We start from the raw sequence: 25,572 nt of genomic DNA on the forward strand, positions 1-25,572 counted from the left end.
TGTATCATTAGTGTACTGCAAATTTTCTTTAAGATTAAAGGAAGGTAAATTATCACTAAAGCGAGAAAAAGTCACTGAAGAGGGATGCCTAAGAGATGAATACAGAGAAAATGCTGAACCAAGTATTTTTCAACTATTTTTTGTGTGTGTGCAAATAGTAAAGGCATTGAGCTTGGCAAAGAGATTAGTGATGGCTTTTTTTTTCCTTTTTTTTTTTTTCTAGAAATTATTTTGTACGGTATGAAAATCACTTAGATATGTTTCATAATTTTCACACCATAACGTCATTAATTTGTGGATTTGAATTTTCATTTTACCTGAACTGAGATGCAAGAGTGTCACTCAGAGGCATTTCTGTTCAATATGTACAGATTTTATGTGACTTATTTTTGACTCAAATGATATTCTGTTTTCTCATCAAAATACATTTCAAAGCTGCAAAATCTCCAAAGATGAGTGGTATGTTGTTTTTTTGTTTGTTTGATTGTTTTGTTTTGTTTTGTTTTTCCTTCAGGATTGAACTGCGGCTTCAAATAGATTAGGTAGTGCCTTTTAAGTAGAAGACATTATCAGATACTAGGAAGTAGTTCAAAGCAGAAGAAAATTTATATACTCATTTTTATATCATATAACTTTGATGAGATGTTCCAAGTCCTCTTCTCAACCTACAGACACAAAACATGCTCTACCTAAGCAAAGCTTTTACCACAGAAAAGAAGTGGTGAAGATTACAAGAGTCATCAAGATCATTACTGAACTGTGTGCAAATCCTTCTGGTTAGCAGCAATATGGAAATCATTCTGCTCTGTGGGTGTACTTATGTTTGTGGTGTACTTTATGTTTGACAGCACGCATTTTTTATTATCATTAATTTTGTCAAACTACTGTCTCTGAAAGCATATATGATTCTTTCCTTTATGATTCTTTCCAGTGACTCTTCAGTCAAGTCTTATTTATAAAGACAACTTTGTAACTTTATCAACTTCAAATTCTGTCTTCCTTTACAACCATAGAAATTACAGCAAACAAACAAAGAAACAAACAAAAACTTCTGTCTTTGGGTGAACTAGCATTCTGCTTCAGCAAAACAAACAAAAAAACACCTTTATAAACCACTTCCTATTTTAACCTTTATTTTAGGTCAAGCAAAACATTTTAACCCAAAAGAAGATGTATCATTTACTTAGTGGACTTGATCTCAAAAAACAGCTTGTAGTTTAACTATTTTTAAAATAGACTGGGAAAAGTTAGGGCCAAAACAAAACAAAGGTGCTCATTTGATTAGTCATTCATACCAAAATTTTGCCAGATATACACAGTAATGATGGGAATTTCAATGGGAGTTATTCTCAAAAGAAAAAGGAGGCATTCTGGCACCCTCGGTTCAGAGCATCAAGTTGCTATTCTTGTATGTAAGTAAAGGCAGTCACTGGCACAATACATCTGTTCATACCAGTTCCCCCATTTCATTGCATTTTGGGAAGATGTTATTGCTACCTAACTCAAATGGTAAACTGCTTGGAGTGTGGCATAGTGTTTTGAGCTTGGCAGAGCCTGCTAGGAGGTAATATCCCTCAACCATACGCTATTCATCAGTGCAAACTGGTGATGTGTTGAATAAGAACACAAATTTGGATTTCTGGAATCAAATGTTCATAAATTAATTTTTTTTTTCAGGAGTTGGGCATATATATACAAGCACAACTACTTAAAAACAGTGTTCTGCTGCAGTTCACTGCATTCACAGCAAGATGTATTCATTAAATATAAAAGCAAAAAAATGTCTTAACACAGTTAATAAAGGCTGTTTATTTTTACAATATATTTTAAACCAAAATTTCTTTAAAAAGCCAGAGCTTTTTGTACTCTTGCTTAATGCTACTGTAGATGGTAATCAGCAAGACCAGCAATGTTTTAAATACATTATTCAAACTGGATAGTTAGCTCTTTTATGTCAGTTTTATATTTTATAGAAATTACAAATACTTTGATATCCAGTGACTGTATACAGTTTTTCCAGATGCTTATCAAACAAAACAAATCGCAGATGTTTGCTTATCTTTCTGATGTATGTCCTCCAAAATTAGCTGATCCTATAATAAAAATACAAATAGAAATATTTTTAATAAGTTTAAAGGAAAACTTTATTCATGTAAATTATTTTGGGAACTTAGTCAAGGAAAGGGGAAAGTAAAAAATAGCAAAATTTAAAAATACAAAACATACATTTTCATGAGAACTTTTATACAGCTTTTTATGAATCTAAATATGCTCCTTTTTATGTAAATAATATAACCAGATTTCTCCTTTTGTAGAAGAATATGCTACACAAGCAAATGTCCAAAGTAAATATTATTGTTCTGCATCTGAACCACAATTAGCTAGTAAACATATAACTCAAAGAAGACCAATACTAAAGTTCCATATAGCTGCTTTTATTGTAAAAATGTAAACTACATTTATTAATGTAGTTTTATACTCCATTATTTACAGAACCTATCAGGCTCATGCATTATTTCAGATGCAGTATTCCAGATTTAAACAATTACGAGGTAAACTTTCACTATCTATGGGTATTCATAATTTGAATATGAGTGAATTTCTTGAAACATCGTTATTTTGGTTTCATGATATTTCCTTATATCTACAGAACAGCTTGTCTATGCACTCAAAATTGCTTGGCATGTGTTATTCCTGGAATAGAAAGGTCACGTTTACAAATTTAGACTAAAAAATTCTTTACAGAAGAATTAATGTGAATAAGTTTTCACTTGTTATGTAAACTTTGCAATACAAATAATTGATCTGCCCAAATTAATCTTCTACACACACATCTCTTAAGCTGGTATCTATGTAACTACTTTTGCTAGCTTTGTGCTGCAACAATTATTACCCTAGAGTAATTCATTTTTTTACAGTAACATTCAGATATTGATTCCCATTGACAATCTGTTTTGCTGTGACTACTGAGTCACTGCACTTCTACCACTAATGCTTTTCTTTTTTCTGCTCTTTACTTGAGACTTGCTGCAAGATTAGATTTTCCAAATAATTTAGAAATTGTATTTTTATAGAAAATAATTAAGGAAATCATCAAATTTAAACCTCTTAAAATAGTATTGAGGTATGAAGCAAGAACATATTTTCACAGCAGATACTCTATTTCAACAAAGGGCTAAGGCTGATCATAAATATAAATTTTCTTCATATTTTGCCGATAGCCTACTTCCAATTTTCAAATATAATTTTAGTCTTGCGTAATTTATTTCTTATTTACTGTTATCCCACCATATTATTTACTGGAGAACAGTAAATAAGAAATAAATTACACAAGATTAAAGTACTTATTTACTGTTCTCCAGGAAATCAGTAATAATCATACGTTATGCTGATATTTTTCAGGAAAAACTGTTAAATGTTGTTATTTGATAAAATATACTTGCCTAAGTGTTGTCTTTGTAGAATTCCAGAGATGGTGATAGGATGTCTTGTTACAGATGATTGTGGGGAAGGTGATGTAAGTGGATACAATGGAGGCGTTCTGAAATCAGAAGCAGTCCATGATCCCCTTCTACTGCATTGTGATCCAGATGGTGATATAAGCGAATATCCATTATGTGGTAGGCTTACAGGTGTGGATCTATCAATGAAATTAATTCACGGATAAGACTTGATGTTCCTTTCTCAGAACAACAGATATCGAAACCTTTTAATTTCATATTGCTAACATTTTAATTAAAAATACCATACTTTCTTGTGTTCTATAGATTCCTTATCTGATTTTTAGTTATATAGTTTATATAACTAAATATATATATATATATATATATAGTATAGCTATATATATATACTTATTGTAAGTAGCAGGACAAAACAAGAATCAGTGATGGAAAAGAAGAAATATTATGTTATATAAATATTAAATTTATGCTAGAGAATTATACTGTGATTAATAACTATAGACTACAATAGTACTTTTTACTGACTGAAAACCATTTTAAGTTGTTGTGTTTTGTTTTTTTGATGGTAACAATACTCACAAACTGAGATATTTTCATTATTTAGATGCAAAACTTGAAAAACTGTGACACACAGCATAAGGATGTTCAAGTTCTTCAGAGAACAGCTGTTGTGTAGATACCATGTTGTCATTTTTGACTTTCAGAAGAGTTACAGAGAAGCTGTTCCACTTCCTTAGTATAAAATTACTGTTCTTTGTATAGAACTATCATGACTGAATATGTCCACAGTTACAAAAACAGATAAAACAGATTTCCTCTGCACATTTTTAAGAAAGTAATTTCAAAATATAACCTTCCAACAATAAACAAATTCATATAGGTGACAGCTAACTTACACAGTAACATTTCTTCAGACATAGAATATAGCCTTTAAATGTGCAGATTCATAAAGACCAGGCAAGAGTCCAAATTCAGTATCTCATGAGAGACTATAACATCTTTAAAAGGTTTTTAATTACCTTGTAGATCCTGCTTTATTTTGACTTGATGTTATTCCAGATGACTGAGAACTTCTGTAGGATACACTACCTGTCAGAATTACATTTTTGAAAACAGGACCAAAATTAATTACATACTTTATTTAAGAGATCACTTTGGAAAAAAAAAGGATTAGTATCTGGCACAAATTCATGATCAGTTTATTCAAGAATGAAAAAGGGTGCAAAAATACAACAGAAAATGAAAGATAAGGAATTGGTTGACTAAATGAAGTCAACATGTCACTTCAGAAATGATCAAAATAGCCCTAAAAATAATTCCGTTTTGGAAGGGATGTAGCACAAACAAGGCATTACTGACGCATGCTTTGTCTTCTTGCTGGAAGAAGCTCCAGCAGAAGTGAAAACTATCAGAACTACTCAGCAGCACTCCAGTGATGGTAAAGGTGAAAAACTGTCTTTAGTCTCAATAGATTAATTCCTACATAGAATTTAGCTATCACAAAGATATCATATTGCACCATTCCTTAAAATCTTTTCCAAGTTTAACACAGGTATGTTGGTTTCCTTCCCCTACTCTCACTGATTAGATTAATACAATAATTTTGAAGTATTTCAATTCCTCAGCTATTGTTTTTGCCCCATTAATCTCCTATAAAGAAATCTTCCTTACTTTACCATTGCATCATTGTTTCTACTTGCCCTTACCTTTGCAAGTATGCTTCGATTCATGAAGTTTATCCACTGAAAAACTTTCCGGGTTGATTCTGAAATGTGCTGAGCACATAACTGTCTTATAATTTTACTATCTAATTAAATATCTATTTATATTTAGACACACATGCAAAAATTATGTAGACTCTGAATATCTTGTTAATTAATAAATTAGTAATTTAATAGGCAAACATGCATTTAGGAAGGATCTGAACATATAAATGAGATGCAATATAGAAAAAGTCATTTTCACTCCTTCATTACAATTATATTACAACTGCATTGCAATTTTAATTATTATCCTTGTTCCAGGTCTTTTATACCATGAGAAAATATGAGTGCAAGAAGTTCCGTATGTGGCTCTTAACTACTGGAGCCAGCTGTAAGAGTGCCTAGAATACTACAGAAGCACACTGAATGTAAAACTGAGAATAGGAGGGACACATAAATGGTAGACCTGCAAAGCACTAGAAATTCAGGGAAACTCCTCACAAATAAACAATGCCCAAAGAAATTGCACTACTTTCAATAGGCTGCCATTCATGTCTTATTTACCCAAGAGCTGCCCAAGTGTTACCCAAGATCTTCAACAGACAAGGAACAAAAGGCAGTACAGGCAGATAAAACGTCTTCCACCCTAATATAGTGATATCATGCCTAAAAAATAAATCACCTCACCTGAAGAAATTCTACTGTAATTCAAATTAATTTCCTTACTTTTGTTACAAGATATTTTTCTAGTTTCCTAGAAAATTTAGTTTCCTCTCTTTTCCTCAAGAGATTTTTAACATGATTTTATGGACAATATTAACCTCTGGTAACTATAAACCGGTATAATCACGAAGGCTAGTGGAGGGCCAACACATACTGCAAGCATGTATGTTCTCTTCAACCATACACAACAAAGTATTTTCTTTGCAAATGTTGACTATGGTTGCTCAGCAAATATCATTTTGGTCACAAGAAATTATTCACAGAACTGGGTAGGCAAGTATGGGGAAGACTTACTTCTTTCTTCATTTTTAACTATTTCCCATCTGCTTGATTGATGTCTATATGGTAAATTCTTTACACCTAAATACAATTCAAGTTTGCTCAATAAATTGCTAATGTATGGATTTTAATTTTTTAGTCTTCTTAAAGAAATACAATTTTTTCCAGTTACAAACTTTAGTCTTACATACCCATACGTCCATCTTGAGGAGGAGTTATTAGTGATAATCTTATTGGACCAGTCCCTGTCTCAGGCTAAATGAATAGTATAGCATTAATTATAGCGTACATTGATTATTAAGGTATTTTAAGCAACAGCTGTACAGTTTTCAGGACTATAAACTTGAAGACTTTTGTCATTCTCTACAACCAGGTTTGTTCATGGCACTAAAATGCCATGAAATAAAACCTCAGAATTAAGTTACTGTAATAAATTATAAGTAATTAAGATAGTAATACACTTGTTAATGCCCCTGTGCAAAGCCTGCTGCATGATCACCTGGTCAAGCAATAAACAAAATGTTTATGAAAGGTTAAAAAAAAATGACTATCATAGTACACGCCTGAAAAACACTTTTATCCATCATAAATGGAATTTCGGGAATGCTTGGAAAGCCAGAGTGCCAAGCGTGCCAAGTGATTCACCACTTTAACTTCAGATCTGATCACCTTAAATGCATTTTATAGTCAAGGAGAGAACGACAAATGAATATACTTTAAAATGAGATAAGTAATTATAATATATAATTATAATATATAATCTATAATTATATAAATATAGTTATAAGGATCATAATAATTCATAGGTTACACCTAAATTCATAGTTATAATTGATATAACTTATCCATAGGTTATAAATCAAATCCTGGGATGCTAGCTTAGATTTCCACTGGAGCCATCTACATGAGGTCTGGTCTTACAAACATTCCCAGTCTTTAACATATTATAAATTGAATTTAATCCCAAATCTATTTCATCGAATCATAGAATTATTTGGGTTGGAAGAGACCTTAAAGACCATGAAATTCCAACCCCTCTGTCATAGGCAGGGACACATTCCACTAGACCAAGTTTATCTATTAGTAACATTTCTCTTGAAAACAGTTACAACACTTTTATAATGAAAGTGAGGTTTCAAGAATTTGTCATTTAATTTACCAACAGACCTTTAAAACTGTATAAGCTGTCTGGACATAGTCCTGGACAGCTGGGTCTAGGTGGCTCTGCTTGAACATGGGGGTTGGACAAGATAACCTCAAGAGGTCCTTTACAACCTCAACTATTCTGCGATTCTGTGATATGGCATGTGGAGAACAGAATTCTAGAAAATGGTGTTTTTTTCTATTTTGTTCGATTCTGGGGGTTATTTGACTTCTACTAAACATCAACCATAATTGAAATTAGCATGGACATAAGAATTGGTTTGAATTGGAGGTAGAGGGGAAGTGGTGGTCTTCTTTTACAGTATTAAAAGGATTGGAGAAACCAAAACCATGTAAATACATATTTAATACATACATATATACAAAAAAACCCTTACCTTCCTCATTGGTGAAGGTAAAGGATCAATCTCCATTGGCTCCATTCTTACAATAAAGGTCAAAATAAGTATGACATTGTAATTAAAAATAACAAATTATTTATAACGACTAACATTGTGTTATATTGTTATGTTATATTTGACTAATAATACAAGAACATAGTATCCAACACATAACACACATAAGTATATAGGACATGTTCCAAAACCCTCTATGGGTAAGAAAAATACATTATTTGATTCTTTGAGCTTTGATTTAGACATTTACAAAAAACTTTTTTTTTATGATTAACATTATTCTTATATTTAAATCTACATATAAATATATAAGTATATATATATTTGTCACTTGTCTACACAATATGGGCATTCTATTTTTTTTTAATTAATTAGTCACAGCAAAAGAAGTCTTGCAGCTTGAGCAAGCTGCATATTTAATTTATTTAACATTTTACGAGCATTGAATGTCTTAATGGAGCTCATCCCATCTAACTTTAGACAGCTACATTGTAAACATAGTTGTCTGTACAAGCCATTTAGATTTCCCCTACAGTTAAAGGGAAGAGTTACTCACCAATCAATCTATCTATCCAGAAAATCTTTAAAATAAGGTGCATCATGTCTCAGATTTTTTTTCTAGAGAGTACCAAGGCAATCTATACAACTAGCTGTTATGTACACTAGAGTAGATATCCACACTTCTTTTATGCTGACAGAGTTTACAGAAACAAACAAACAAAAAATCATTTTAAACTCACTATAAAAGAAGTGGCTTTGTGTATAAGGTGTTAGTGTGTTGTCATTGTTAAGATTTTAATTGAAAATCAATGGATTTCCACCTACGTTTCAGAAGTTGAAGGATGACTAGGTTGAAGAGAACATGAAGAGTAGCCATTCGGTCTTCTCGAAGGAACTAAAGTTATTAATAAATTTAATATTAGAACATTGCTATATCCAATGATACGTATTCCATAGTTAGTATCTTAAAACAGCATTTCTTACTGGAAAGTGGGTTTCTACTTGTACTGGAAAATGGCAGTGGAGTAGTTTGTTGAGGAGTTTTCATACTAAAAGTGAAAGGAAAAAAAAACGGATGTGAATTGAAAGCTGTTTTGGTTAATTCATTTTTCTAACTGGTCAATATCCAACTGGTCAATATCTAACTGGTACTTTATCCATTAATAGGTACATAGTAGCATAACACTCTTTGCCATGAAGCAAAATAAGCAATACATTTGAGAAGCTATTAAATTAATCTTCTCTGTGTTATAATGTCTGTATCAGTCACTGCATGCCCAACAATATCACTTTTAGATGACATGGCTTTTCATGGAACAAGACTGTATGGAACAACATGGCGATTTTATGGAACAACAGACACTAAAACATAACTATTTACTACAGTTGTGATAAAAATCTTTACCTTGCTGTATATATATTCCCATCTTTTAAAAATCTAGTTTTCAAAGGGAATGTTGGCACGTTTATGCTATTCACCAACAGCTATGTAAAATGGAGATTTTCTCAATAACCATAAATAAGAAGAACCTGCCTACTGGCTATGCACGGAGAACCCCTAGGTCACACTATCTTGATAGAATTTTGTGAAAATCTGAAATTCAGTAAGAATTCTGTGAGATGCAAACAATGAAAAGGAGACAGTAGATAGAATCGTATTTAGACTATGAAAATCCACCATACACCTAGTTACTTTGAACTGTGCTTCTCTCAGTTATATTACACCAAAGCACCATAAGAGAGCATAATGCAGTACTATTTGCATGTCATAGTCAAAAGAAAGCCTAAGAAAGAAAAAATATTTTGCAATTAAATTGCTGGTTTTGTGAACTGTCTTGTCAAGGAGATCTCAGGATCCTTATTCACTGGTATACATAAAAGTGACATTACGGAGAGGGGCTCCTCTGAAGAAGACGGATCTACAGGGAGTACAACATTGTAACTAAACACCAAGAACTCTAAAGCAAACCAAGCCTGTTAAGTACTTTTCCAGTAGTTTTTGAAGTTTTTTTAGAGTAACTACTGATTTGAAAGGATTCCTTCCTGACAGGCTTGATTAATGTGAAGAAAATGAACCTGATGACAGAAATCATTGCTCATTCACCTCTGCAAAAATATTATTCTTCTATTTATACAACATGATATATAAGAGAAAGGCAAACAAAGCAATTTTTTATCGTTTAACAATGAAATCTACTGTAGTCTGATTAAAAAGAATATTTGTCATTTACTTTCACTGCATTAAACCTCTTACCATTGTATCTGATGCATTTGTTGTGTTGCTTTCCTGAGAGATTCCTCCAGCTTTATTCTCTGTGACATAAAGATTTGAACAAGCTCTCTTTGTATGATATACAACTTCATTTTCATAAAACCAGCATTCTAAAGTGTTGAAAGGTTGTATTTTATTGCTTTTAATCCTAGGTATAATTGCTATTCCAGACTTATTAGGTACAATGGGGTAAGATTGGAGCTGTTATATGGATATATTACCCAGCCAGTCTGAAAACGATAAGCTGCTTTTTAGCAGCTACAGACTTAGTTTGATTATCTTTTCTTAAGAAGTGTAATACTGGATAAATTAATACCAAGAAAAATGCTTAAAATAGTTTGCTTCTATTTTTCTTTCTCTCTTCCATATCTGATATGCTATGCTCACTAAGCCACTTTCAATAATTTACTAGCAGTCCTGGCTAACCAGGGAGGTCCCAGTTGACTGTAGGTTGACAAACATGACTCCAATCTGCAAGAGGGGCAGGAAGGAGGATCCAGAGAATTACAGGCCTGTCAGTCTGACCTTGGTCCCACAGCAGATGATGGAGCAGATCATCTTGTGTGCCATATGATGGCACATAAAAGTGATCAGAAGCAGCCATCATGTGTTTATGAAAGGCAGGTCATTCCTGACTAGCTAGATCTATGACAAGATGGCCTGCTTAGTAGAGGAGGTAAAGGCTGCAGATGTTGTTTACTGCAATTATAGTAAAACATATGACACTGCTTCCTACAGTATTCTTCTGGTGAATGTGGCTGCTCAGAGCTTGGACAAGTATACAGTTGACCGGGGGAAGAACTGACTGGATGGCCGGGCCAAAGAGTCACGGTGAATGGAGCTCAACTCAGTTGGTGACCGTGGGTACCAGTGGCATTCCCCAGGGCTCATTCTTGGGGTCAGTTTTGTTTAACATTTTTATCAATGATCTGGATGAGAGAATTGAGTGCAACCTCCAAGTCTGCACATGGTACCAAGGTAAGCAGGAGTGTTGATCTGCCTGAGGATAAAAAAGCTACAATCTTAGAAACATCAAAGATACATAAGTTTTAGTGCATTTTGTACTATCATCTGGAAAATATACTAATAACATTATTTCTAAAACACCAAATACTGTAATGTCCATATTTCCCGTTACAGATCCAAAATGTATTCAGTTCTTGGCAGTATCTATTTGTAGTAAGATTATGTGAAGAGTATTTCCTATTATTTTATAAACACAGCCAAAAAATAATTCAATTAAAGAATGTTACCAGCTTGGAAAATTAAAGAGTCCAAAGAATATCAGGCTAACTCCCTAGTATGTGTATTTTTTTACAGTTATGCATTACATGATCATACACAATTTTTATGCAGGATGGAAAAATTTATTCAATAGCCTCCATACTGCATTTGCATTTTATCCTCAATTTCCTGTGTGACTTCAGATCTCTGCTACTTCACACTATTATATTTTGATTTGAAGACAAGTTATACATTTTCTTGTTAACTTTTCATGCCTTCACAATATTTTTTTTTAATTCTTTTAAAATATTTCCTTCTTTATAAGATCACACTGTTTGTGGGAGATATTATGTGCTTTTGCAGGTGTGAAACTGCACAACAGATCAAAGACAAAAATCTATCACATGTAGGATAAGTTTGGTTTGTATATATATATTCTTTTTTCTAATGAAAGTTAGGTTTGATTAAGAGAATGACCAGTACAGATGTCAGGAAGAATGTACTTTACGATACCAGTCTCTAGGACTGCATCATTTCAATAACAAAATGCCTTAAAGAAGGTGAACAGCTATGTGCTTTTTAGTATTTCTCAGTTCTTACAGAACATGGGGGCTAGTCTTGTCAGGAATACAGACATCAAGTATCCACACCACATGCCATCATCTGCACCCCAGTATTTCTGAAACTCACAGAAACAGCAACAAAGCTTTTATCAAGGTCATCAGAGCTGTTGGCTGACAGTGAAAATAATGACAGACTAGAAATAAGGAAAGGAACCACAAACAAGATAGGCAAGCATGAGAACCCCCTTTTGTGAATTGCCTTATGCAGTACTCTGCCTTTCCCAGAGGCTAAGGCCCACGGAGAGGGGGTGGCAGGAAGAATCACTTGTGTCAAAGGGGAGACTTCTGCTTCCTTAGTTTCCCAGGAGTCATTGCCATTTACCAGACTGTTAATGCTGTAAATCATTCTTGCTCCATCCTTTTCCCACTCACCTCATCTCAAAGCCAGTGTCAGGAAGCCTCAATGGTTATAAACCTGAGTGTGAGCATCTATTCCCACTCTGCCATCCCAAATGCCTCTGCCTGATGTGATCTACCCTTCTCTAGCCACTTCAGACTCCCCATCAGTAGCCTTGAAAGAGGGAGCATTGCTAACTGAAACTCACAGAAAGGGGATGGGTATATGATCACAAAAGGAAATTCTTCTACCCTTGCTCACCTCACCCTCACTGTCAAACCATTTCTCCACCAAAACAGCCTCACCAATACTAGCCATTGCTTCAGATAGAATGTTTAAGACAATCAGCCTCTTCTCACCCAGAAACGATGAAAGTAGTTTTAAAATAATAAAATGAAAAGGAAAAACAAGAAAAGCACCTCAAACAGTGTGCCATTGAAATAAAAACCAGCCAAACTTTCAGCTCTCTCTACCCTGGCACCTGAACATCTTCTCTAGGTCAAGCAATCTTCTTTGGTGCTTTACAACCACTGGTGAATGAGTATCTTAACAGCAATTAACTGAGAAAGTAATCAAAAAGCATTAAAAAATCTTCAAAAATTCCTTGGAGATATCATTTTAATTTATGCACAGTTTTAATTTATGCACAAATCTAGTAAGAGCTTTATTTTATTTTGTCTGTAGGTCTGAGCTTTACCGTCTGGAGTCAGTGTAATAGGTTATAGGGGACCATAAAGTCAGGATTCCTCCATGACCTGTCATTGAAAACAGGACTGGATCTTGAAAGAACCACCCACTCCACAGTACACCAGGACTGATCTCAAAACAAAATCATGAAACAAGGGGAGAATGGACCACACAGCACTTAAGTTTACAAGCTCTTCTGTCCATGGGAATCATATCATCTGCTCTTCTCACACACAAAATGGCCAGTTGTCCAGCTATGAGTTTGCCTCTATCATTTCATACTTAGGGTCCCTACTGATGTGTGATCCACCAGTACTATCAAATAGCTTTTAGTAAGATAGCTGGCCATGCTTAGAAATAAATGAAACAGCCACCTATTTTCATAAATATTTGGAATTTGCTGAAAAATTAAAAAAAAAAAAAAAATTGGATTTCTTTCCAACCTGCAAAGCAAGAGACGTAGACACAAATTCAGTACCTGTTCCTGAGGCTGATAAATTCTGTTTCTCTCTCCATTAAACTACCCTTGACTCAGGGTCTTTAATCTCCTTTCATACTGTTCAAGCTTTTCATTTAGTTTGTCAGCCCTAGACTTCTTTTTCTTTAGGCTTATCATCTTTGTACCAATCTCTCCCTGTCTCTTTCACTTTCTCCTCCATACAGTGAGTTAGTTTCTTCCTTCCTGATCTTTTGACTCCTCATTTATTTCAGTCACCCAACTAGCAGCCATGTATTTAAACTATTATTAATAAAGTTCTCACATATTTTAAACAATTAAAAACTGATATTTATAATGACAGAAAGGTGACAACCCTGATAAATAATTATAAGTATTCCAATAAACGATGAATGTATTTTCTAAAACTTAACAAAAGTAATAAGGCAAACATAGCCAACAAAAAAATAAAATATAAAAATTAGTTTTACCTTTTTTCTGTGGTATGCTAATAAATGTTCACGATTTTTTTCTTGAAATTCTGAAATCTAAAAGTAAAATGGTTAGTTATATAGTTATGGAGAGCTTTATCTAATTACATTCATGTAAATCAAACAAAACTAACAAGTAGTTGAGAAGAACTACTTCACAGCACACATTTTTCTATACTTCAATAAGTATTTAACATTTCCTTTATATAACTCTTTAAATCATCTTCCAAAAAAGCATTCCAAGTCTAAGTTATTATCACTGACACGGAAAGTCTTATAAATATTAATTAATTTAGTATAACCTACTGGTAGATTTATTTCACTGAATTTGTATTTTAACACTGTTCAATATTAAGGTAAAGAAATTGGAAAGGCAGTTTACCTGAAGCGTTTCTTAGTCACTAATGTTAAGGAAATACACAAAATTAATGGCAACATAAAAAGTAATGTATCTTACTGGCAATTATAACTTGCCTTGTAAAAATATCTTGTTAATTAAAAAACTAATTGTTAGACGCACTGTCTGATGGTGTGTAAGCACTTCTTGTTGTATCCAAATGAGGATCATAAACTATGACAGGTTAAAAGTTAAAAGAAAAAAGGTAAGCAAGACAAGAGTTTGATGAACAAGTTACAATAGGCAGAAACTTACTAATAAATCTTTCTTCTGACCTCTTAGGAGTAAGAAAAATGCCAGAAAATTTGTAGGTCCAAAGACAACCAAAACTAAATACTCGGAGAAGATAAACTTACAGTGGAATAGCTAACTGAAATGGTTACTTCTGGTTCACTGTAGAAGAGTCTGGGAGATTTCCATTCAATACTCATCAAAAGATCAGAAGTGTCTTCAGAAGAAATGATAGAAGAAACAGCCAAAAAGGAACAATAAGAATTCCCAACATCCTGTCGTTCCAAAATTCCTAATTCCTAGAAGCTAATAAATAGGCAAGTAAAACACCGGTTTAACACAGCTGAAGGAGATCATCAGAGAATTTCCACAAATACCCAGACTGGGATCTGTGCTGTTCAGCATGTTTATACATGACCTCCAGAAGAAGGTGACTAGCAAAGCTATTATTAATATTATAATAGCAAAGTTTGCTGATGATATTACGTTAATCATGTTAATGAAATTAAGTTCATGCAGTAAAGAAATTCAGAGCAATTTTATGAGACTGAATGGCTGAGTAACTGCAGTTCAGTCTAGATAGTGTGAAGTGATATACAGAGCAGAAAAAAAATATCTACATTTATTCATAAAGTAATGGTCTGTGTGCTGGCCCCTACCAGCTAGAAATGGGTCCTTGGGTATATAAAAGAACGATCTCTGAAAATATCAGTTCAGTGCTCAGTATCTGTCAAAAAAGCAAACCAGATCTTAGGAGTGGTTAAAAAAGGAATAGAATAGACAACACCATTATTTCACTGTAAATATGTGTGATGACACTGTATTCTGAGTCTTCTTAACACCTCAGAAAATATATGGTACATCTGGAAACAGTTCAGATTAATCAGAGGTATTTAATAGCATCATTACAAAGAATGACTGCATGGATTATGAGTTTTCATGTCTGCAAAAGAGACAGCTGAAGAAGGGATGTGTTAGCAGTCTAAAACTAATGAACAGCACAGATAGAGTACATACGAATAGTTGCTTTTTCCTCTTCCATGGGATGCAAGAAATCAAACAAAACTAACAAGTAGCGAGCTAAAACCTGAAAAAATGAAATATCGTCACAAAGTGTAACCTGTGAACCTCCTTTCCATATTAGGTGATAAATATTCAGAAAACAGCTTGACTATCAAATGGAGAAAAATATCCATCAAAAGCTTTTGAATGCAATGGCCTCACCCCACCTTGAGAACAGAACAAGTCCTACGAGGAGCGGCTGAAGGAGCTGGGCTTGTTCAGCCTAGAGAAGAGGAGGCTCAGGGGTGACCTTATTGCTCTGTATAAGTACATTAAAGGAGGCTGTAGCGAGGTGGGGGTTGGCCTGTTCTCCCATGTGCCTGGTGACAGGACGAGGGGGAATGGGCTAAAGTTACGCCAGGGGAGTTTTAGGTTAGATGTTAGGAAGAATTTCTTTACTGAAAGGGTTGTGAGGCATTGGAACGGGCTGCCCAGGGAGGTGGTGGAGTCACCATCCCTGGAAGTCTTCAAAAGACGTTTAGATGTAGAGCTTAGGGATATGGTTTAGTGGGGACTGTTAGTTTTAGGTCAGAGGTTGGACTCGATGATCTTGAGGTCTCTTCCAACCTAGAAATTCTGTGATTCTGTGATTGAGAAATCCCTTTGCCACAAACAGTTAAACAGTAGGATCCTGTTCTGAAGACTTATCACTGCATGACAGTCTTGCTCTCATATGCTTTCTTAAGCACCACCAGCTGCTGTGATAAAAATACTCTTAGATAAACCTTTGTCCTAATGCAGAACAAGCTTTTTCTTAAAGTCCTTTAATGCTGGTGGAAGTTCTGGTCATTTCTTAATGTTTTCCAGATTTTACAGGTTTTCCCTGTTTCCTAAAGGCTAACTCAAGCTACAGAAAACCTTAGACTTTTGGTATCATGTCCTACTTTTTCTTTCTCTGGCACATTACAGAAATTTATATTCAGGTGTGATTGGCGAGATAGCTGTCTGAATTTGTTCAGTTTGCATAATAACTGCTCATCTTTGTAAATGTTGCTAAAAAGTGTGTGTCTGAAAGGATCCAGGAAGGCATCTCATTTACCTTTGTGTCAGCTATGGATCTTCAGAAGATGATTGCTGAGGAAAGGGACCATGCTCAACTTTGAAGTCAGAATAGAGCAAATATGAACCCTACAGTCACTATTGCCAATGAGGAGATTCTTAAGATGAAGGGAAGAGGTGATCTTTGTTAATTTTCTACTGGATCAGCAAGCTCACCACAAGATCAATCAAGCACCAGCACAAAGGAGGTGAAAACAAATGGAAGCTGCAGGTCAGCTGAGGAAGGATGTACTACTTACAGTTCAGCCTGGAGTGGTTGAGGCTGCCACTGAAATGTTCAATAAGAGGGACAAGGATGAGAAGCAGTCTCAAAGCCAAGCTGAAGAGACAGAGAAAATGAGTATACAGTGGGAGTTTCTATGTATTTGTTTAACCCAGAGAATTACTAAAGTTCATGGACTGGAAACTAAGAATGAAAGGAATCTGTCCAGAGTTTAATGAAGGCAGGGAGAAAATTTACCTTGAAATCTTTTATTGTAGATCAGGGTTTGTTTTCACATTTTGGGAACTATATTTTCATTATTTTTAATAAAACCTAGCTTTTGAGATCAGGAATCTGTTTACTCTCTATTTCCTTTTTTTTTTTTTTTTTTTTGAGAGAGAGAAAAAAAAGGGGGGAAAGGGGAAAAAAAAGTGGGGGGGAGCATTCATCTTAGGGCTTTAGCCAGTTCAGGTTTTCACTGCGTAACTTTTCATTGCCATAATTACTGTACATTATTTGGGCCTGTTTAAGATTCTGGCAGATCTAATTTTTCATTTCACGGCATTGAAAGTGATTCTACATCACTGAAATAACCAGAACTAGTGGTCCTCAGAGAGAGCTTGAAAACATAAGCAGAGAACATGATGAATAATTTATGCTTCCAAAGAACTTTGAAACTGTGAAATTAAAGAAGCGAAGACAGTAACAATCATACATTCATTTTCAAACATTCATTCACACATTCTTCCCCACTTACATAAAAATCAGGAAAAGTTTCTGATTATTTTATATAGTAAAAATGTTTTAAGAGTGATTCACCTGTGTTATTTCTTTTGAATATTTCTTGCATAATGTATCTATTCCCATGAACAGTGACTGAATATCAGGACTTGTCTAGCAGGAAAAGAAAGTATACCAAGGTTAGTACTTTTTTTTTGCAAAACAAAGCATTTTGTGAAGTGTTCCTTAAATTGAATGATGTACATAAATCAAAAATGGACAGATCAGGAGTAGGACAATATGGAAACTAAAAACAGTTCAGTTTTATTTCCTGTATTAAATATCAGGAAAGCTTTGTGCTTTTGTTTAACTATATTAGACACAAATACTTTTATTGTAAGAAAGACAGTAACAATTTGCAGAAGACATTCAAGGAAGATGTTGTGCTGCCCAGGAGGAGACACTGCCTTCACAACAACAGCCAGGTTTCCTGCAGTCCCTTTCTAAGCTTTTTGGCTCTCTCCATCGCCAGCTACATACCTTACCAATGGTCTTGGCTCAAAGGCCTTTTTTGAAATGGTCCTTTCTCTCTCCTGCCTGTCAGGCAGAAGAATGTTATCCTAGCATAAGAAAAAAGCCCTACAATGATAGTTGAATTTATCAGCTATTTTCTGATTGAGGTTTTACTCAGAGAACATGGTATGGATTTGCAAATGGCAACTTGTGCTTTTAAAAAACTGCACTCATGTTTAAAAAAAAAATGGAGAGAAAGTGTTCTGTAACTAAGCTATCATTGTAATAAATATATATTTTTTATTTGTGCTGAGAGAGAAATGCTACAAAATGCAAAGTGAGTTTGAAATTGATAGTGACATTTGGACATCCATTCACATCTGTAAAACAATGTAGTTAGTTAAATGTTGCTTTAACCCAGAATAGGTCTGACTCAATGTAGTCATAAGAAAAAACAAACAAATTACTCCTTTAACATATTTATGCTGGTTATAGTACTAAGTTAAAATGTTACAGAGTGATAATCAGTGATCACATTTCAATATTCTTCATGGGAGAACTTTATTAGATTTCTTCTGTAACAAAATGAGGAAAATGAGGAATCTAAAAAGGCAAAAACAATCCCAACATACTTAGATGATGAGGCAGGACCGTACCAGAAAATAGACACCCTTCATGTAAGGAACAACCTTTCAAAAGCCAATAAAAAAACAGAACCGAAACTGTTGCAGGCAAAATGCAAATTAATTCTAGAAGTTCTAAGGAATACTAGAAAGATTAAAAATTTGAAAAATGAAAGAAAGGTGAATTATTTAAGTAAAGAAGAAGCTAACTACCTATGAAGGAAACTGCAGTTCTTCTAAGCGACCAAGAAATTAGAAAGATAAGTTCTAGTATTTAAATAATTAAATAAATAAATTACATTGAAATTAAAAAGAATTAGGCTTTGTCCTATTTAGAAACAAAAAATGTAGAGAGACAATACTTTTATTTACTCTAGAAGTAGTATAATACTGGTGTAAAGTCAAATAGCCATGGCTATGTAACAGCTGCATTTCCCAAACCTATTTTTAATGTGTACTTTTATTCTATAATTTTGATAACAGAAGTTGATTCTCACATATATCAAAAATAATTATGTGAGGGGCTAAATTAATAACCCACATTTTCAGCAGATTTATATCTTTTGTTCCTCGTATTTTGATATCAGCTACTTCTATGTCATGTACGGCAATGAAGCTGAGCAGCAATGGCACACACTGTCGGGTACTCTACGTACATGTGGCTGCCAAATGCCCTCCTGCTTACTGATGAGCTGATCTTGCATTTCTCTCACCATGAGAACTAGACCTTCCTTGCTTTGCCCAGCTACCAATTTTCATAGGACTCACGGGATAAATTTAATTGTATTTGAAACTTCCTCTGCTCTTTGAATTTAGTTGACATTAGCCAAAGCTTTCAAAAGTTTCCAGAAGGGTGAACTGGCTGGCTAAGAGAAAAGCAGAGAGACCAATAGCACACTCTAAACTATCCATGGCATAAGAGTAAAGAAAATACAAGACAAAATTTTGTTGTCTTTAAAATGTGCTCATAGGAGACAGCTCTAGAAAGTTATTCAGAGTCCTAACAAAGCAACGACCTTGGTTTTGAGTCCCTATTAGATCCTGAAGGAAATAAAAACCCAATGAGCTTCATTGCTGATTTATAAACTCTTTAAAATAAAGGATGGTAGAAAACTGTTTAGATTTTATTTGCATGGAGGAGTAGCAGATGTTAACATGATATTCTGAAATAATGAACAGTGAGATTCTGATTTATCAGAACTCTTAACCATCCTCTGGGAAAAAGCAAGTGGGGACCATGAAATAAAGAGGGAAAATATAAAGGTGATGCATTAACGTAAAGATGAGAATATTTAATGTGTAGATGTTGATTACCCCAATATACAATTTAATAAGGAGTTGTAACACATTTGCAGGACCTCCTACTCATTGGGAATTCTGCCATAGCATTAAGCTCATAAAGGTTACCAGGTATATTTCCACTCAGGTTCCTGAATTATAGAGCCATATGACTTTTTTTCTATGCATCTTTAATTAACATTCCAATCATTTTATCTGTTCTTAATCAAGGCTAAGTAATCATCATTAATGTCTTTTTTAAAGAATATGATAATTTGCTTCCTTCCAGCCCTCCAGAGCAATGGCAGGTTCTAATAAAACATCTAATCTTTTTGTTAGTATCACAACCATTGCAATTTTAAATTCCTTCAGTATTTTTGAACTAAATTTTCAAGCTTTCTTAATATGTTGCAATTTAAGACTGATCTAACCTAGAAGTTAGCTTTGTTTTGAGCAAGGGGCTGAACAAGACAACCCCCAGAGGCTCCTGACAACCTAAATTCTGTTTCTGTCAACCCTGTGACTGAAATTGATAATGAAACTTACACTGGAGTAGGCTGATACTGAAAGATAATTAAAATGCCTCCTTTAGAGGTTCTATGAAGGTTTTTTCGTTTGTTTTATTTGATTGCAGTGTTCATTGTTCCTTTTTATTACATTAGCATTTTACTGTTTTGCTGTAATGTTTTACTTCTAGATAGAATTGTCTTCTTCACCATCTCAGTTCTGAAAGATTGTGTTTACAGATGTGAAATACAGTGTAACAGTATTTTAATTTTCTTTATGTACAGCATGTAGATGTAGTCTATATATTTAGATGTACACCAACTCAGTTTTGAACACAACTAGAGGAATCATGCCCTTCTCTAAGGTCACCTCTTCAGGATTAGTCCCAAATTATCCTCCAGTTCATACGCATGATTGCCTTATAGCTTTGTATGTTTTAGCTGTACTGAATGCTCTGAGTACTTCTCTTCTACCCTTGTACAGACGACTTATCTCTTAGGCAGGTGTCAGTTTAGGAAAATATAACTGTTTTAAAAGCCCACATATGAAATAAGATAAGGAGAAGATGGTTCCTGGGAGAAATTAGAAAATTAAATCTTTCTAATGATTTCTTAAGAAAGAGAACTAAAAGGTATTCATTCTCTAGTAAATAACAAGCATTTCTATAAATACCCCTGATCATCTCTCAATTACATGGCCATGAGGAAAACAAGGAAAAGAGAACATTTAGAAAAAAGCCCAACACACGTGAAAACATTGATGGGCCCCCATGCAGATGTTTGCTTCAGTCCATTACATAAGTTAATACATTACAGTCCATTTTCTCTGATGTACAAACAACATTTTCCACATTTTGACAGTAGTTACTCATGTTACACAGAAGCCATTATATTCTTGAAAAGGTCAGAGTGATTTACTGATCAACAGAGTAAGAGGGTGTAAAGAGAGTGTAAGCTTTCCTTTGAAAACCTGTAAAGCTAAAAACTATAATGAAAAGTATCTAAGTCTACCAAACTATCATCAATAAATTCCAGTCACAGTTGGCAAACAAATGGGAAGTATTTTGTAATGCAAATAATTTAGCTGTTAAGCAAACCACAGATTAATATAACACAATAGTATTAAAGCTTCATTTACCTCTTTTGAAAGGAATATTGTACGACAAGGAGTTCTGCAGATCAAACACTCATCTTTTTTGCCTGTAAGGTAAAGACACAGTTAAAATGTACATCAAACAGAATAGCTATTGAATACATTTTTAATAGAATATGATGCCTAGAATTTGAAACCTTTGTTTGGAGCTTACTGAAGGAACGTGAAGGTGATATAAGAAATGCAAATAAACATGAATAAAGAATTTGATTCTACAACGACTAGTGCACAGTTGCACAGGAAAAATGTGTGTGAATGTCATCTGGTCTTAATCCTGCAAATAAGTATTCATGTAAATGATTTAATGAATATCATTAGTGTCACTGAGTGCAGGTGACTCTTAGTTCCTTTGATTTAAATAGGACTACTTGCCTGGTTTAATTAAATGCATGCTTAAGAGCACTAATGAGTTAGAGCCAACCAGATATATGACTTTTTAGTTTGGGACTGTCTTGCTCTCTCGATAAAATATATGAAACTTTAACTTCAAAGAATTAATAATTTTACCTTGTGATTTTTTCCAGTGAAAAATTAATCACCTCACTTTTTATAACTTCATCATTTTTAAAATCTCTTTGATTATTTGCAAATATATTAGCAACTATGTCTCGTAAATGCATATGGCTGAAATAAATCTGATAATTTTATTATATGCTCTCTTTCTAAGAGTTTTAAAGATCAATGTTCATAAACATCTTTAAAGAGGAAATATATTTCATTATCATTATTATTGAGTTTACAGAAAAAAATAGTTTCTTGGGGACTTTTTTTGCTAAAGGATATTAACAACCAAAAGGAAAACAGTGGTTCATGCTCTAGTAGTCTACAGATTGCATTTAGAGGTGGCTTTTTATGATCCTCTTTCATCTATAGCAGAAGTGCAAAAACTTTTAGTCAAAAGATTTGTTTTTAATTCTGAAATAACAGAGGTATCACTTTTTCAGTGTGCAGTTACAAAAAGCAGGGCATTTAACATGATCTCAAAGGGAAAAGCATGAATGCTTGCCTGCTATTTTTTTTTCTTTTGAAAAGGAACTGCTGTATTCCCCTATGTTTTTTCCACATATCCGCATGTAAGAAAACCACAGAAGTCCTGGAATATGGCTCAGGTATTGCATAAAACACATAAAAGCATCAAAACATCGCATAAAATCCTTCTAACACCAGATTTTCTCTGGTGTTTCGGTAGCAATACTGATATTTAAAATGTCTTCAGACTAGTAGCAAAATCTGTCCTCAAAATATAAATCCTATGTTTTGCAAATTGCTCGTTCACTTTTTTTATTTTGTTTTTACAATGCAGATGTCAATCATAAGCATCAGGACTCAACTTTTATAAAGCTTCCAGTTTTCAGCATCCAAGGTTTGTTCTCAAGATCAGGCTGCTCCAGCCATATTCATCTGGAAGCATTCACAGGTTGCTCATACTACTTAAAAGAAGAACAATTGAAAAGGTTTATCCATAACATTAGGTCAACAAAACGAAAGGCCTTTCTTTTTTTCCATAGTGAGTTGGAAGTGCTAATGGCCAAGGCGTGCCAGCGCTGCCTGAGGAGCCGAAGCAGGGCGCCCCGCCTGTGGCAGCCATTACCTTTCTGGAAGCAGAGCTCACAGATAACATGGCCGCAGCTGGTGAAGAGGAACCTTGGGGTGGCCTTGCGGGGCTCGCAGAAGCAGGCGTTGCAAAAGACTCGGACGGCCATGCAGCAGAGGGGCAGGAGGGGCTGGTCGGGAGTGGGTGGCTGACGCAGACGCTGTCCCTTCTTGTCGCCCTGGGTCGAGGCCTACAGGCCTGCCTCTGCCGCGTCCCTTCCGGCTTGAGGCGCTGCAGGGCCCTGAGGTGAGGGGTGGCAGCACCCCTTCCGCACCCAGCGTGGGACCTGGAGGAGGCACGATTTGACCCTCACTCCAAAAAAAAACACCAGGATTTTTGTGACCTTTTGCTATCAAACTGGAGAGGGTGCCCGTGCAGGGGATCCACTCTGTGCGGTTTCCTTCTCTTCCCCACACAGGTGCCCAAACTGCGCCAAGCACCAGGGCTGCTGGTGGCGCTTCGCCATGAGGCGGTTGTGTAACAGGCGCTGCCGCTGGGACATGTGGAAAACAGTGGAGTTTCCTTCCTCTTTTCTTCTTTTTTTCCCCTCTTTCCCTGATTTGGGAAAGTTATTAATGTAATGGAGATTTGCTGTTGCTTCTTTTGGTGGGCAACAGAGGGCAAATAGAAGCATTTGGATTTTCATTTTTTCAGATAACAAGGATTGCAAATTTCCCTTGAAAATTTAAGGGAAAATTCCCCTACTGACCTACTTAAGATAGCTCTTAGCATGACAGAGCTGCAGACTGCATTGGAGGAGCCTCTGATTTTAAACTTGAAGAAGACTACTGCCCCCAAAATGCTTCCCAAAAGAGCTCTGTTTCAACTTTTATGTTGTAGATCTAATTAAAAAGTCTCGAAGGAGACTGAAAACATTTCACCAAATCAGAGATATTTAATAATAACAATTCTAGATAAAGAATAAAGCACTATCAAGGTATATTCAAGGCTCAATGTTGCAGTGCTGGTTTGAGTTTATACCTAATTAATTCTGAGGTATAATCAGCTCCTTTATAATTTCTGACATGGTGCTTGCCCATGGTTTAAAATCTTAAGTGCATCTTAAGTCAGATGATTTAAGTTTATAATTGGGATATAGTTAGGAACCTTATACTAGGTATCAGCTAGGTTGGACCAAAATGTCATAGCAATAATAGCAAACTTTCTTCTCGGACTTAGCATACCATATGGTTTAACTTGTCTTTCCTTCTTTCCCACCACTAAAGATTTTATTACAATATATGTTTTAAGAGAGTGTTCTATAAAAATGAATTTAATAACACTTATTTAGTGGTCATTTCAACTCACTGTCAGTTCTCAAGTCTGAGAATTTTAAATATAAGACACACCCCAGTGAATAGCTTTACAAGATTTTCTTTTGATTGATTTGGTCCATAGAGTATTGCTTTTTGTCTCTACTTTTGTCAACTGTATGGATTCTCACATACTCACAACTGTATTCACATTTCCGTACTGTAAAAATAAATGTAGTTAAAGGACAATGTCATTTCATTGCTAATGAAAACAAAAGGTGAGGAAAAAAAAAAAAAAAAAGGCATTTCCTTTAAAACAATAATTTCTCCAGACATATTTCAGTTTGCACTATCTTTTAGACCAGCGAAGGGTCTGGAAAGACAAATAGGAAGACAAAATGCAGTACAGGGCAATCACAGTGCTCTCTGGAAGACCTTTTTCAAGAATTTCTGTTTATGTGTTAACCAAGTTGTTAGATGGATCATTTTATAATAACCTCCACCTCATTCTTGCACTGCTGCTGCTTTGTCACGCTAATTATCTGAATTTTTAAACGCTTTTTTTTTTTACTTGTAACTGCATGACGCTGTAGCTCCTTAGCTAGTTGTACATAAACTAGCTAAATTAAGACATAAAAATATATTCAACCAAGCTGCAATGTGACACGGAAATACATAATTAAGACAAAAACTGCTAAGTTCCTGAGACAGTCATGTTACAGTTACTGAATAATTAAAATAAAAATAATTCTCCAACATAGAATGAGACTGCAGAATTTAGTATATGTACAACTTAAATATAATATACAGGAACAAATTCAGTGTTTACCATGAAAGCTCTAATTTGGTCTGTGTTGGCATTCTTCATAAAGATTATAATTTATATAAACAACTGCAAAAGGTCAGATCCCAACTCTATAGCTTAATGTTTAGGGCTTATCTGGGAACAAAGAGTAACTAAAATTCCAAATTGTTTGTCTGGGTCTCCGTCTCTTCCATGGTAATTGCTGCATCTTCTGATCATAACAGTAAATATAGGCTCCACTGTCATGTAAAACTTTGAATATTTTAAAAGAAAATAGTCACAATTATATTAGAAGAAAACTTAGTGTGCATACAGTGCAATATGCAACTCTCACCAAATTAAGTGCCACAGGGGATATAGTTTTTTCTCTATCTGATTTTT

At 34.6% G+C, this 25,572-nt stretch overlaps 1 protein-coding gene across 1 annotated transcript; it reads right to left on the bottom strand.

The window, feature by feature from the left end:
- Window positions 1–1,789: 1,789 nt before the first annotated feature.
- On the bottom strand, window positions 1,790–25,547 carry RNF212 (ring finger protein 212). The gene is made up of 12 exons (XM_068679647.1): window positions 23,131–25,547; window positions 21,525–21,586; window positions 17,566–17,640; window positions 13,796–13,852; window positions 9,980–10,038; window positions 8,710–8,774; window positions 8,551–8,620; window positions 7,708–7,753; window positions 6,358–6,421; window positions 4,481–4,550; window positions 3,444–3,640; window positions 1,790–2,093 (listed from the first exon to the last, which is right to left on the bottom strand). The coding sequence occupies exons 1-12, from the start codon at window positions 23,240–23,242 to the stop codon at window positions 2,056–2,058; spliced, it is 915 nt and encodes a 304-aa protein (XP_068535748.1). The 5' UTR covers window positions 23,243–25,547; the 3' UTR covers window positions 1,790–2,055.
- Between the last annotated feature and the right edge of the window lie 25 nt (window positions 25,548–25,572).

The sequence above is a fragment of the Anas acuta genome, chromosome 4, assembly GCF_963932015.1.
Source record: "Anas acuta chromosome 4, bAnaAcu1.1, whole genome shotgun sequence".
Classification (NCBI taxonomy): Eukaryota; Metazoa; Chordata; class Aves; order Anseriformes; family Anatidae; genus Anas; species Anas acuta.

What these genes read in the sequence shown, in the direction of transcription:
- RNF212 (XM_068679647.1), bottom strand. Translation starts at nt 23,242, where the DNA reads ATGGCCGTCCGAGTCTTTTGCAACGCCTGCTTCTGCGAGCCCCGCAAG. An exon ending in ATTCAAAAGAAATAACACAG is followed by an intron (nt 13,853 to 17,565) that starts GTGAATCACTCT and finishes TTTTACTTTTAG; the next exon opens with ATTTCAGAATTTCAAGAAAA. An exon ending in AATAAAGCAGGATCTACAAG is followed by an intron (nt 3,641 to 4,480) that starts GTAATTAAAAAC and finishes TTTCATTGATAG; the next exon opens with ATCCACACCTGTAAGCCTAC.